This window comes from Limulus polyphemus, unplaced genomic scaffold, assembly GCF_000517525.1.
Source record: "Limulus polyphemus unplaced genomic scaffold, Limulus_polyphemus-2.1.2 Scaffold1564, whole genome shotgun sequence".
NCBI lineage: Eukaryota > Metazoa > Arthropoda > Merostomata > Xiphosura > Limulidae > Limulus > Limulus polyphemus.
The window spans coordinates 169,650-182,788 of NW_013667174.1; the positions used below are offsets into that span (position 1 = coordinate 169,650).

Below are 13,139 nucleotides of genomic sequence, written 5' to 3' on the forward strand. Positions count from 1 at the left end.
AGATAAACATCGATTTTTTGGCAAATAAATGAGAAATATATCACTATATATATATAGCTAGTGGTCTACTGATAATTCACTGTATATTAAAGTTATCATCTCTTATTGACTGTAATAAGATTATAATAAGAACAATATATCAGAATAAAGATATTATATTAGTTACCAAATAAAAAAACCTTTCTTAATAATTATAGTTTAAAAATATTTTGAATGCAAATTTAGTGTATAAGAAGAAAACTTGGAACACGGAGGTGTCAATGATATCTCTTGACTTTTTTCCTTCTCACAGTGGAAATACTTAAGCAAATTGAAAGAAACATCATAAAAACTTATTAAATATTATCTTGTTATGGATTAAGAAAACCTATATAATATAATTTAGTTTTTCTATCATTTTTTAGGTTATAAAGTTTCAGACATTTTGTTGGGAAAAAACGAAAAAAAATTTTAGAAAAAAACATTAAAAATACTCCCTTTCACCTAAGGATTTCAATTTTTTTTATTGTTAATCATAATGTTATAATTTATATATCCAGTCAGTTTTAATTATACAGTAAGAGTGTTTTTGCCCAGGTAAGCATATGTGACCTGTAGAATTAAGTGACCATTCAAAATGGCATCATTATTAACTTTGTCAAGATAGGAAACAATATTCAATAAATAAGGATTTGAGTCATCTGGATATTTTGGCATAACCTATAGTACTCACTAACTCTACCTTAGCTTAACCGATATCATTTCAAAGTTCTGCATCTTAAAAACATAATCTGTGGTTTAGTCCTAAGTCTTCTAAACTTCCAATTAGATTCCTTTGTTCATCTCTACAGGAGCTTCATCTAGTCACTTTTCCATAAAGCCATGAATTATTGTTCAAATGGCTTTATTAACTCCACATTGACATAAACAGTTTATAACCCACTCTATCCAGTTGCACTTAAATGTTGCCTATAGCTATTTTCAAATCTGTGCCTCATTAATAGTTATTCACACTACACATTGACATCACAAAAGGATGGAAACAAAATGCTGTCATAATGAAAACCATCACTAGCAGGAAGGAAAAAAAATGTAAGAATTTGTTTGAAGTTAAGCATAAAGCTACATAATAGGCTATCTGTGCTCTGCCCACCACAGGTATCTAACCCAGTTTTTAGCACTGTAAGTCCGCAAATATACTGTTGTGCCACTAGGGAGCACACGTAAGAAAGAGGATGTGGATATATATATTATCAATGGATGATAGTTTATTATGAAATATAAACTTATGCTTACAAACATTCTAAAAAAATAATAAAAATTGATAAGTGTATTGTTTACAGAGCTGGTCAGAAATGAATGTTGGAATTGCTTTGCAAACTACACTAAACATTGCAAAATTACAAAATATAAATTTTAAAATACATTTTAGTTAAACAATGTTCAGACAATGTTAGAATTATTGTTTTTATTTAAATTTTAATATGCTAGTGTGCACTCAACAGCTGAAAAGTGTTCTTCAATCCAGAGAGAGTTAATCATAATCATTTCATTAAAAAGTTTACATGTATGAAAAACTAATGAAAATTTACAACTGGAATACCTGAAGGTTCTTATTTTCTACTTCTAGTTGGACAAGTTTGACATTTTTTTCCTGAAGACCACTTTCAGCACTTTTCACCTGATCCTGGTAAGATGTGTCAATTTTGTTGATAATTGTTTCAAGTTCCACCACATGTCTATTGACAGGAAAAAACAAGGATATTGTGCAAACATTGAAGTACATTTGTCAAATGCAATAATATCAAAAATTCATAAGGGTATTTTTAACAAGCTAAAGCACAGTAATATCTGAGCAGATAATAAGTTTTTATCCTTTTCATTTTCTTGTTTCTACAGTGTTAGCAAAACACCAGAAAGTAAATGTGACAAAGACAATATTAATACTTAAAAAAACATACTTTAAATAAAAAAATTCACTAACTTTCTTTAATTGTACATGTCTATTACTTATACAAGAATGTCTGAATACAATAATTATCATCCATACTGTTTTAAGTGCCAATTAGTTGTAAATTTAAATATTTTTAAAGCACATGGAGAGTACTGATGATATCTGAAAACCAACCTATCAATTTCTGTTTCCTTTAAAAACTATCTGAAACTGAGTATTTGTTAGTTTAAAACAAATAAAAATTTCTGAATTCTAAGCTTAAGTAGTCTGAAATCATAAACCCTCTTGGAATGGGCATCCTTTTGTGTGCATGTCACAAGGTTTGAGTGAGTTAGATACAAAATTTATCAAACTACTTTCTTATCATGGTATATGAATAAACTTGGCATAAAAGCGTACACAATAATCTAAATTTTAACATTATATAAGTTTTAAGTTTATAAGACCATATTAAAAGAAAATTCTCAATTTGCCTAATTTGAGAATTGTGACATTCGTTTTCTAGGTATCCCTCTTCTCTAATGTATTTACCATTCCTATGAGAAATATGGAATTTAAGGTAAATTACTCATTATAATATTGTCATCACTCAGGCAAAGCATAATTTTTACATCCTTCAATCTTATTTGATTACAGAGTCATAAACTAGAAAATCAGACCCCTCTTGCCACACCCACCTGTCACATTCTCTTTTTCACAAAGTGCCAATAATTCTCTCTGACATTTAATACTATATCATTTATAATCAATAGAAAGCCAGATTTTAATCTATCAAATGACATATTACATTATATTGTTTCCTGTATAGAGAATTGTATATTTCTCTTCCAGTTCAAACTTTATTCCCATGGGAAACATATCGACTAGGTTAGCCGATTTTTAACGGATCTTATCACAGTCAGAAAATTGTGATAATTATAGAACATTTTCTATTTCTTGCATGATATTATTCTGTATTCTTTGGTATATTATTTAAGTAAATAAAAACTATTTAGTGCAGTAGTACCATTAGTATAAAAATGTAGGCTTAAATTTCACTGACAGTCGAGAGAAGAAAAACAGGAGACCCAGGTAAGTACTGTATTTCTTGTTTTTCATGTGTATTCTTTCTTTATTATTATAAAAGTAACTCAAATGTAAAAACTAGAAACCTTTTAGGTTAGATGAGGTAAAATAAAAAATAATAATAAATATTTTTCACAACTTATGTCTGTCCATTACGTAATTCAATAGAGTAACAAAAGCTACATGTTCGGCAAGTTATTTACAACTTTTGTGGCAGGAATATTAGTTAGAAACGATTCAAAGAGCAATAAAACAATAAATCTTATGTATAAACAGAAGTATACTGCTAGGAGATTTAAGCTATTTAGGATAAACAAATGTAGTTTCACATTACAATTTCAAGTCATTCTAGAAAGAATTTAGATTTATTTCATATTTTTATGGTGGTTATGAGGTCAGTCAAATTGACCAGCCTTGTTTAAAGTTCGGGTAGAGATAAAATATAAAGTTTTATTGAAAAAAATGTTATTTAATGACTTAGGAAATTCTATAGATTACATAAATGAAATTTGAAAATTTTCAGATGAATAAAAGTATTTTTAATCTTAATATGAAAACCACTTTGCACTTGGACTAGTAAACAAAACCACTAAACATATTCACAGAGAAATCTTTATTAAGAATACCTCATTTAAAAATATGATTTTTTGAATACGAAGATCTTTTAATGTTTACTGATAGTGTACCACATTTTGTGAAGATTCACATAGTGTATTAAAAGTTATAGTATGGAAACTGTAACAAGTATTCGTTGGTTACAAACTCAGTTGATTCAACCAAGCCCATGTGGAAAGTGTTAAAAGTCTTTGAAATGAATTATTACTCGATTAATGTATCTTAAGGATTACCAAAATAAAATATTAATGGCACCCTGTATACAAACTTCAAACTTACTAGCACAGTCATGGTTCCACTGGTTAAATCTATCAAAATTGTACATTTCAGAGTATGACTATATTTGATTCAAGCATAGTATACAACAACTAAATAACTTACAATATGCTAAGCCAGAAAACAAAACTTATACTGTTTATAAAATTATAGAAAGTTCTAGATGAATAATCTTTTTTTTTCTTCTTTTCAAAATCTAACATACTTTTTATAACTGTTTAACTGGGTCTCTGCTTCCAGCTTTTGATTATTCACTTCAGTCAGGTCTGATTTCCACCGATCTCTCTCTTGAGTCAGTGCAAGAAGTACATGTTCCTGTGTTATAGAATTAATATTACAAAAGTTATAAGAGAGCTTGAAGCATTTAAACAACAATCACTTTGATCAGAATTGAAATTCAGGATAAGTCAAAAATGAACACCATCTAACTGATGATTTCTCTAACTTTTGACTGGTATCATTGTGGTGTACAACATCATGTATCCACCAGAATCATTGGAAATCCTACTTACATAGGTTTACAGGATTTATCAGAAAAAAAAAGTTTGGTATGGGAAAAGATGTATTTCTCTGTGGCAAATTAAACTGAGGACAGATAATATTATACCAAATGCATAAGCATTACAGTTTAGGAACATTATTTCTTATAATAAAAAAACCTGTTCAAATGAATCAGTAGAACAACAGTTGTGGAAGAACACGTTGCAGAATTGTTTACAATTTTCTTTTCAGTTGGATAAAATAATGCATCAAATAAACTATCTATCCATTTCATTCTGCTCCTCATATCTCTCTTTGTTTATTTGCAGTGTAGATAAAGGATGAACACTTTGTTCTTCAATGAAAAAAATTAATTATTATTAGTTATGCTCTTTGGAAATGCACATCAGAGAAGAAAGCCCTAAAAAGTGTTTAATTTTAGGTGAGTTACAAGAATGATTAAAATGTTACATAAGAAAATGATATTAATTTACATTTTTCTTTAAATACTAAATCTAAAGTATTTTAATTTTACTTTGCCAAATTAAAAAATATAGCACTTATTTCAGGTAGAGGCAAAATAATTTGACATTTGTTGCAATTATAGTAATAACAGTTTATACCATCGAGATAGGAAAATATAATCAGAACAACATAAATAATAAAATGACCTAAATGTTTGTTTAAAAGCTTTTTTAGATAAAAAAAAACAACAACAAAAAATTGAGAAACTTTCACCACACCTCATATGTGTTTTTAGATCTATTTATCCTATGTTTTTTTTAACTTCTAGCTTTCCATCAACAATAACAATATTTTACCTTTTTTAATAATGAGGATGCCTAATTGGCCAAAGCTCAAGAATTAAATAACTTATTTAACAAATATTTAGTCCCTAAATGTGAAGGATAGCTTCTATATTGTTGGTTCACTTAATCAAGCTGATATCCCAGTTGTCAGAAGTTAAGTTTTTTTCTTAACTGAAACTGTATTTCTGATAGATACTCATCTCTCCACACCAAAAGAGCTAGAATACAACATTAAAGATGGTGAGAGGCCAGTGCAGGGAACTTACAAAGAGGAGCTCCTTTCTGAAAACAGCATAACAAAACAAACAAAATTCCATGGCATGAGGCAGGAGATAGCTGCCTAATTGGGCAGTAGTAGATGGGAGACTGCATCCATTTTAAGCAGGGAATAATCTTCACCAAACAGAGGTGGTAGAGCAAAAGATATTGTCATAATCATAAGGATCTATTGCCAGATGTTAACATGTTGCTAAGGTGGGAAGAATGGCAGATTGCTCGACCATCCACTATCTCACAGGGAGAACAGCTCAGCATGAGTGCCTGATTTGGCTAGGGCTAAAAATCAAGCCATTTTGTATTGTAGAAATATTTAACTGAGATACGTACCACAAAAGTCAGGTGAAACAAGTATCACCCTAGACCTATGTCTCAAAGTAAACCCAAGAACCTAACCACGGGGAAAAAGTTTGGTTAATAATGTGTGGAGGTCCTGTAATACATTACCAGGTAACAACCCAGCTCTACATCTCAAACAAGGGGTGCACCCACTTGGTTTTGCTGGAAGAAATGTGGAGGGTGAATGTAGTCATTAGGCACAATCATCTGGAATTAGGCCTCATACTAAAAGACAGGGCAATGGATTAATTATACCTGTTATCAGATGTTAGTATCAGGCCTAATGTATTTTTTATACTGCACTTTTTATCTAGTCCCTTATGAAGCATTTGTGGATGTTAAGCACTTTTATATATGAAAATGCTTCAGAAAATTAAATAAAAGATTAAGAAGAATTCACATATTACGAAGTCTCTGAATATAATGTATATGTAAAAAGAAATAGCGTGAGAGAGGTCACCTAAGCTAAGAAAAGATCGAGAACTAGTAGGCAAAGGACCATTAATTAGCATTGAATTAAATGTCATAAAAAACAAAATTTAGATGAACTGATGCTAACTCATCCGTCAGAATGCTAGATGGAATTCAGTGAAGGTCAATCATGAGACTGATGCTACCACCACAGAGAAAAAGTTACCAAGAAAGTTTATGTTAAAGGACTTTTGATGTAGGACTGATGACAAGAAAAGTGTGGAGCAGTATAAGTGAATAAAATGCCAATTTACCAACTCCTGCTAAAACCAATCATTAGAGTTTTTGTTTTGGGTTCTGGAAAGTCCGATGAGTTGCAGAAATTATCCAAGGAAGTGTCAGACCTACTTGTGGATAGATGTGCACATTATTTGGAAATTCACAAGGACACTAAGAAAAGATGATATAAAAACCCTGGTTTGGGCTGAACAGTTAGTTGATATTAACCTCCAGTTATCGAATACTGAAGTCAGTTCTCCAGTTCTCTACAATGCTGAAATTATCATCGATCCAAAGAAGTCAGAACATCATCTCAACCTCGATGTAAGTAGTAAATGCTATTCTCTCAATTGATTAATGTACTTAGAAAACTGAAGTAGAATATATAATGTTACAGGAAACTTGGAACTTAAGCATGTCTGAGTATAATCCTTCTACTGTTCCAATTGAAAATCTGTTGAGCAACTTGATAACAATTATAGAGGATTTGCTTAATGAACTAAACGAGTATTTAATGTGAAAACTGTATTTTGATTTCGAATATATATATATCAAATCTCAATGTGTTTTTAGAACTTCAGTCTTATAGTTGATTCTTTATTCTAACTGTAAACTACCTCGAGTTAGTGAATTGTGTACTCTACTCACAGCTTTATACCTGGATTTAATATAAATCAGTTGTGACTTGTGGTAAAGTCGAGCTCCAACGACTAGCCTACACAGCCTGCCTGGTGCAGTCAACAGGATTTTTGGAATAATTAACAACAGGTTGGATAGAGTAAAGAAAGAGTAGAAGTAAGTAAGCCAGTTTTATATATTATAAGTAGCATGAATAGAATGTACGTTGTAAATAAGCAAAAATGGTTACTGCTGGCATAGATACTACTACAGAAGATGGTAGTGTATGCCCTAGAGTTCATAAAAGGGCTGAAGTAAATTTTGAAAATGCAGTAGATCAACCAGCACAAGTAGGTCCACGTGGCACTATGCACTTAACGGCTCCTATATCGCTGTTTCACAGTAGGCTCGACAAGGATATCGAGGGTTTTATAGATGCTTTAAACAAAGCTGCTAGAATTTGAGGTTTGACCAATGTTCAGAAAACAGATATTTTGAGACTGAGAACAGCAGGAGAAGCAAAACGTTACATTAGGGCTTATAATGAAATGTGTGAAACCACAGATTTTCAGTATTTAGTATGAAGGTCAATGGAAGAATATAGAAAGCGAGAAACACCAAATACAATCCAGACACAAATACATAACTTAACTCAGCAATGAGATGAATCAGTCAGGGTATTTGGGCATAAGCTACAAGAGTTAGGAAATAGTTGTAGCAGGAGTCAAAATTCTTGAATCTGAGATGAGAATGGAACCAACAACTTGGTGCACAATGGTGGTAACAGCATTGACGATCAAAGTCTCTCGAGTTGTCTTTACAGTACTGGATGATGACTCCTGTGAAGGAGTGTTAGAAACCTCAGATGTCAGAAATTTGGGAATATGAATGTATAATCAGTTAATCCATGAAACTGGTGCTGTGGTGGTCTGTTTTGAAAAACAACAACATAGAAGACAGATTTTGTTGTTGTTGTTGTTATCAGTCAGAAGGTAAATGGGGAGCAGACAATGGGTCATATGTCCCAAAAACTTCAAAGTTTATTAAAAGAAAATCAAATTGAAAAGAATTTTAAAGTTTTAATTTACAAACTTAAGGTTTAGTATCTTTCTTTTATAAAAACTAGGGAAAAGAAGACCATGAAATGTTAAAACAATAAATGCATAAATCCTGCTAAATCTCATGAAAAAAATAATGTCTGAAGACAAACAGTGACGAGGAAAGAACAATCTTGTGTTAACATGCTAATGCTCATGGAGGAAGTATCACCCTCCTGTTGGTGGAGGGCTATAGTTAAATGAAATGATGATTACATCATAGGTTGGCACAATACAGTTTAATGTGTGTAAGAACTTGCACAGCAATGTATGTGAGGTAGTGTTTCTGAAAATTCTTCTGTATTTTTAATATAGTTTAGATACACATGTATGGCAAGTAATAGACAGCTTTTGTTTTTTTACAACACACAGCCCACACTGAAATCTTAATTTATTATGTCAACAAAATACATTTCAAATAAGAGAAGGTCATATATAACAATTCATATTTATCAATCATATTAATAATTGAACAATTTGAGTAAATTGTCTAATATATTTCTCTTTCTACATAACACAAACCTTTTCTTGTGCCAAACGAGTCATTTTCTTGGCCAATTCTTCATTGCTATCAGCCCTCTGTCTTTGGACTCTTTACAGTGATAAAAAAAAAAAGGCATGAAAAACATTAAATATCTATATACATACATAAAACTAGTACAGACACAATGGACAAAAACTAAAAATAATGCAAATAAAAGACACATAAGTAAAGCTATGGTGAAAACTACACTGTATGAAGATGTCTGTAGAAACAAACACAGACAGAAACAGGAATATATTACAAGAGATTTAAACCCTATTCATCAGTCTTATATGTGGAAGAAACATAAATATAAAAAAATTAAAACTGCCAAATCTGATAAGAATTATTTTGGGGTGGCAGACAAGTATAATGATGACCTTAAATACTGTATGTTTATTCTGATAAATATGTTGTTCTTCCTAAAATATTAGTGTAAAATATGATAACATTTTTGTATTTATGCCCAACTTCAGATAGCTGGTTTCAAATGTTTCAGAATTGAATTACAACTATTATTCTTAGTTGAATATAAATGTTATAGATATTTTACTAATAATTAAATTGGTAAACTGGAAAATTCAAGTCGGAATTCAGAACCTTCATTATTATGTATTTAGTTTGTATTAAAACTTTTGTTTTCTAAGTCACTTCCTGTATTTTTTTGTATGACTTAGCTGTTCTAAGGGTGACATGAAATAGCTGAAACAAATTATTAAGCAACTTTCAATAAGTAAAACAGTTGACAATGCAGCCAAGGATTTAACTATATACAACTGAAAAAGTCTACATTGTTTCTTTTGCATGCTTATTTTTGAGATAAAAGAAAGTTAAATTTTCAAAATAATATAAAACACTAACTAAACTTTTAAAAAAGACAACTCAGTTTAAATACAAAGACCACAATAATTAATTCAATAAGGGACAGACAACAAAGAATAGTAACAATTACAAAAAACGTTTTTGGCACAGTAATAAGTAAAATTACTTAATATAACTACTTACAGCCAATTAGTTTCCGTATATGTGTTACCATCATCGGGGTAAAATTCTAAATCGATCGTTAAGTAAGTATTTAGTTCCGACCGTTAATGGGTGAATTCATTTTTGAACAACAAGATAAAGAGAGGGGGGGGGGGTAAGTCATGTGCTAGAATATTCAAGATAAACGGGTCTTCCAATAGGACATGTTGATTGGCCCATCATCTCTGTTTATATATAGGGGTCTGTATTTGATTATGCAAGAAGTTTCTCTCAAGTTTTTTTCTGTATTAGTTGGTGTGCATCTTCAAATTTTTACATTATTCCAATCATAAGTACCATCACAGTTCCAGAAGTGTTTGGCTACAGCAGAAGATGTTATATACCATGTTTTACAGGAAACTGGTATTCTTTCAATCTTATTTCTAATTTCCTTCTTGTTTGTCCTATTTACATTTTACTGCAACTGTGTTGGTATATTCCATCTTTATCTTCAGTCTTTTTTGGATCTTTGAGTGTTTGTAACTGGTTGGCAATTTTGTGTTGAGGAATGAATACTACTTTATAATCCTTTAATTGGAATGCTTTTGTAAATTTTTCAGAAATAAATGGAAAAAATGGTATACCGATGAACTTATTTAGTGACGATTTTAATGGAATTTGTTTTGAGTATTTCACTTGTAGTTTTTCTTTCATTTTGTAGAAAGCTCTGTCAATGCCTATAGGGTCGTAACTTCTATCCACAGCTACTGCTTATAAGTATATTTTGTTGTTGTTTATTTCCGTGATGTTAGAACATACATTGAGGGCACGCACATGTGTAGAATGTACTTAGTTTCTGACTTAAAGGGTGATTAGAATTGTAACGTGGTGGCATGCTGACAGCAAACTGTTTCAAAATACACTAAATTTGAATTTGTTGTCATGTTTTTAACAAGAACATCTAAGAAAGATAGTTCATGTTCACTGGACTCCATGGTAAATTTAATTCCTATTACATTGTCATTCATGTAGTTCAGGGTTTCACTGATGTTTCGCCATATCATGAAGGTGTCGTCTACATATCTTCTGTACCCTGTACGTTTTATTACAGCTTCCTGTAACTTGGTGTCTTCATAAACATCCATAATTATGTCACCCAAAACAGAAGATAAAGGGGAAACCATTGCAAGACCTTTAGTTTGTTGGTAAAATTTGTCATTAAGTTTGAATATGCAATTTTGCACACAAAGTTTGGTAAGATTAATTATGTCTTTGATATATTCTAATGGTAACTCTTCAATGTCAAGTAATTTGTTAAGTAAAGTATCTATATCTTTGTTACTGGAATATTTCTAAACAAGGAAACAACATCTAATGATACAAGCAAGTCATTCTCTTGGATATCAACATGTTTAAGATCTTTCACAAAGTCAATAGTTTTTAACAGTGTGTACACTTATTGATATTTAAATCAGACAGTTTTTTAACCAACAATGTAGCTAAAGAGTGTGTAGCTGAATTTAAACTACTTACAATGAGTCTGTATGGTACAGTAAGTTTGTGTATTTTAGGTAAATATACATTTTGGCTGTGTTGCAGTTGCCAGGAATACAATTTCTTTTTCTCCTGGTCTGATAAAAAGTTTGAGTTATTTACAGCAGATTTAACATTCTCCAGTATGTGTTGTGATGCATCTTTCTTCAGTTCTTTGTATGTTTCACTTGTAATAATTCTGAGATGTCATCCTCAAAATGCTTGGAGTCTACAATGTTAGATTGCCTTTGTCAGATTTTTTATGTCCTTGAGTTTGCTTGATTCTTTTTGGATGTTTCATGATGTTTGTAGTCACAACTCTTTTCTTAATCTGTGGTTTCTAACCCCTTTTCACATCAACAAATTTTTACCACTTATGGTTTACCTAAACACACATAATTTGAATTTTTCATTACCAGAAAGGTATAATGTTAGGAAAGCTTACAGTTAAAATGACTTTATTGGTTATTCAACTGATTTACATTTAATATCTTGTTATTCCATACCCAAACAGAGTACTAAACATTGGTTTGTAACCAAATGATTCATATCAGAAACACAACTCTGCATATCTCAACTTAAGTGATAAAATAACTGTAAGCTGTGGCAAACAAATAATTCACTTATGATGCTACAAACATTTTATTGTTTGAGAATTTTTTTAATGTTTATGTCAGATTTTATATTTTTTATAATGATTTTAGATATGTCATTAATAAACTATCCTTACTTAACAGCCTTCTTTAGTGCCTCTTTCTCTGCAGCTGTCTTCTTTTGTATCTCTTCTAAAAGAAATTTAATTTTTTTCTGTTCCTCCAGGGAAGCATGATTTTCACTTTGCTAGAAGTTAGGTATATAAAAAAAAAGACTATAAATGTATGTTTGATTACCCACAAAAGATATTTTAACTAATCAAAAAGAGTAATATTCAGAATCACTAATTTTGATTAGAGGATTATTTTCATGGGTTGTAACACTATAAAATTAAACTGAAGAACTCTGACTTAATCAAATATAATAACAAAATATCATTATGGCAATATTATGATCAATTGGATATTTAGAATAATTGAAAACAGTAATAATCAGAAACACTTATTTTAGTTATATTAGTTGATTATGCTTGCTACATTTATCAATTTAGTCATAATTTTAATTAACCAGTTTTTTATATGATACTAATTGATGTAACTGATGCTGATAGGTGATTATATTGATTACTAACCAAATTCAAATAATAGACCCAATTTTGACACATACGATAAATGTAAAAGTAGAAGTATTTTTTCTAGATGTGTAATTCAGGTTCCACAATATACAGATACAGTAACATTTAGAACTATGTGTGGTATGCAGGTACCATATATCTCACTTTCCTATGGCATTATTTCATATTTACAAATTAAAAAAAATGTCTATAATTTACCTCAGAACATGATTAATATGGTCAAGGTTTTATGTTAATTCCACCCTTGGTGTTACTTTCTGCAACATGATTGAAGCAAGGAGACAACTTACTATGCTATGGGATAGTGGTATCATATGTGACAGATAGTAGTTAGACATGGTTCAAAGGGCAATAAAACAATAAAATTTAATTATAAATAGATGTATACTGTTATGAACCTAGAAGCTACTTAGGATAAATGAATGTTAGCATAACATGAGCTGCACATTCCCCGAGTGATTTACAACTTATAATGGCATATATAGTAGTTAGACATGGTTCAAAGGGCAATAAAACAATAAAATTTAATTAGAAATAGATGTATACTGTTACAAACTTAGAGCTACTTAGGATAAACGAATGTAGTTTATGTTACAATTTGAAGTCATTCTAGAAAGAGAAAAAGGGTAATTTAGGTTTATTTCTATTTTTGTTTTGGTGGTTATGAAGTTGATCAAATTGACCGATCCTGTTT

General features: G+C 30.5%; 1 protein-coding gene across 2 annotated transcripts in view; it reads right to left on the bottom strand.

The window, feature by feature from the left end:
* Nucleotides 1-13,139, bottom strand: part of LOC106464120 (outer dense fiber protein 2-like) — a 98,296-nt gene that overhangs the window by 34,586 nt on the left and 50,571 nt on the right. For both annotated transcript variants that reach the window (XR_002611642.1, XM_013924233.2), the window contains exons 10-13: nt 11,948-12,057; nt 8,721-8,790; nt 4,095-4,204; nt 1,583-1,718 (exon numbers count right to left, since the gene is read on the bottom strand). Coding sequence is in view for 1 of the 2 variants with exons in the window: in XM_013924233.2 (XP_013779687.2) it covers nt 1,583-1,718; nt 4,095-4,204; nt 8,721-8,790; nt 11,948-12,057 (426 nt within the window). In the remaining variant the exon portion in view is untranslated. The remainder of the gene's footprint in view (nt 1-1,582; nt 1,719-4,094; nt 4,205-8,720; nt 8,791-11,947; nt 12,058-13,139) is intronic.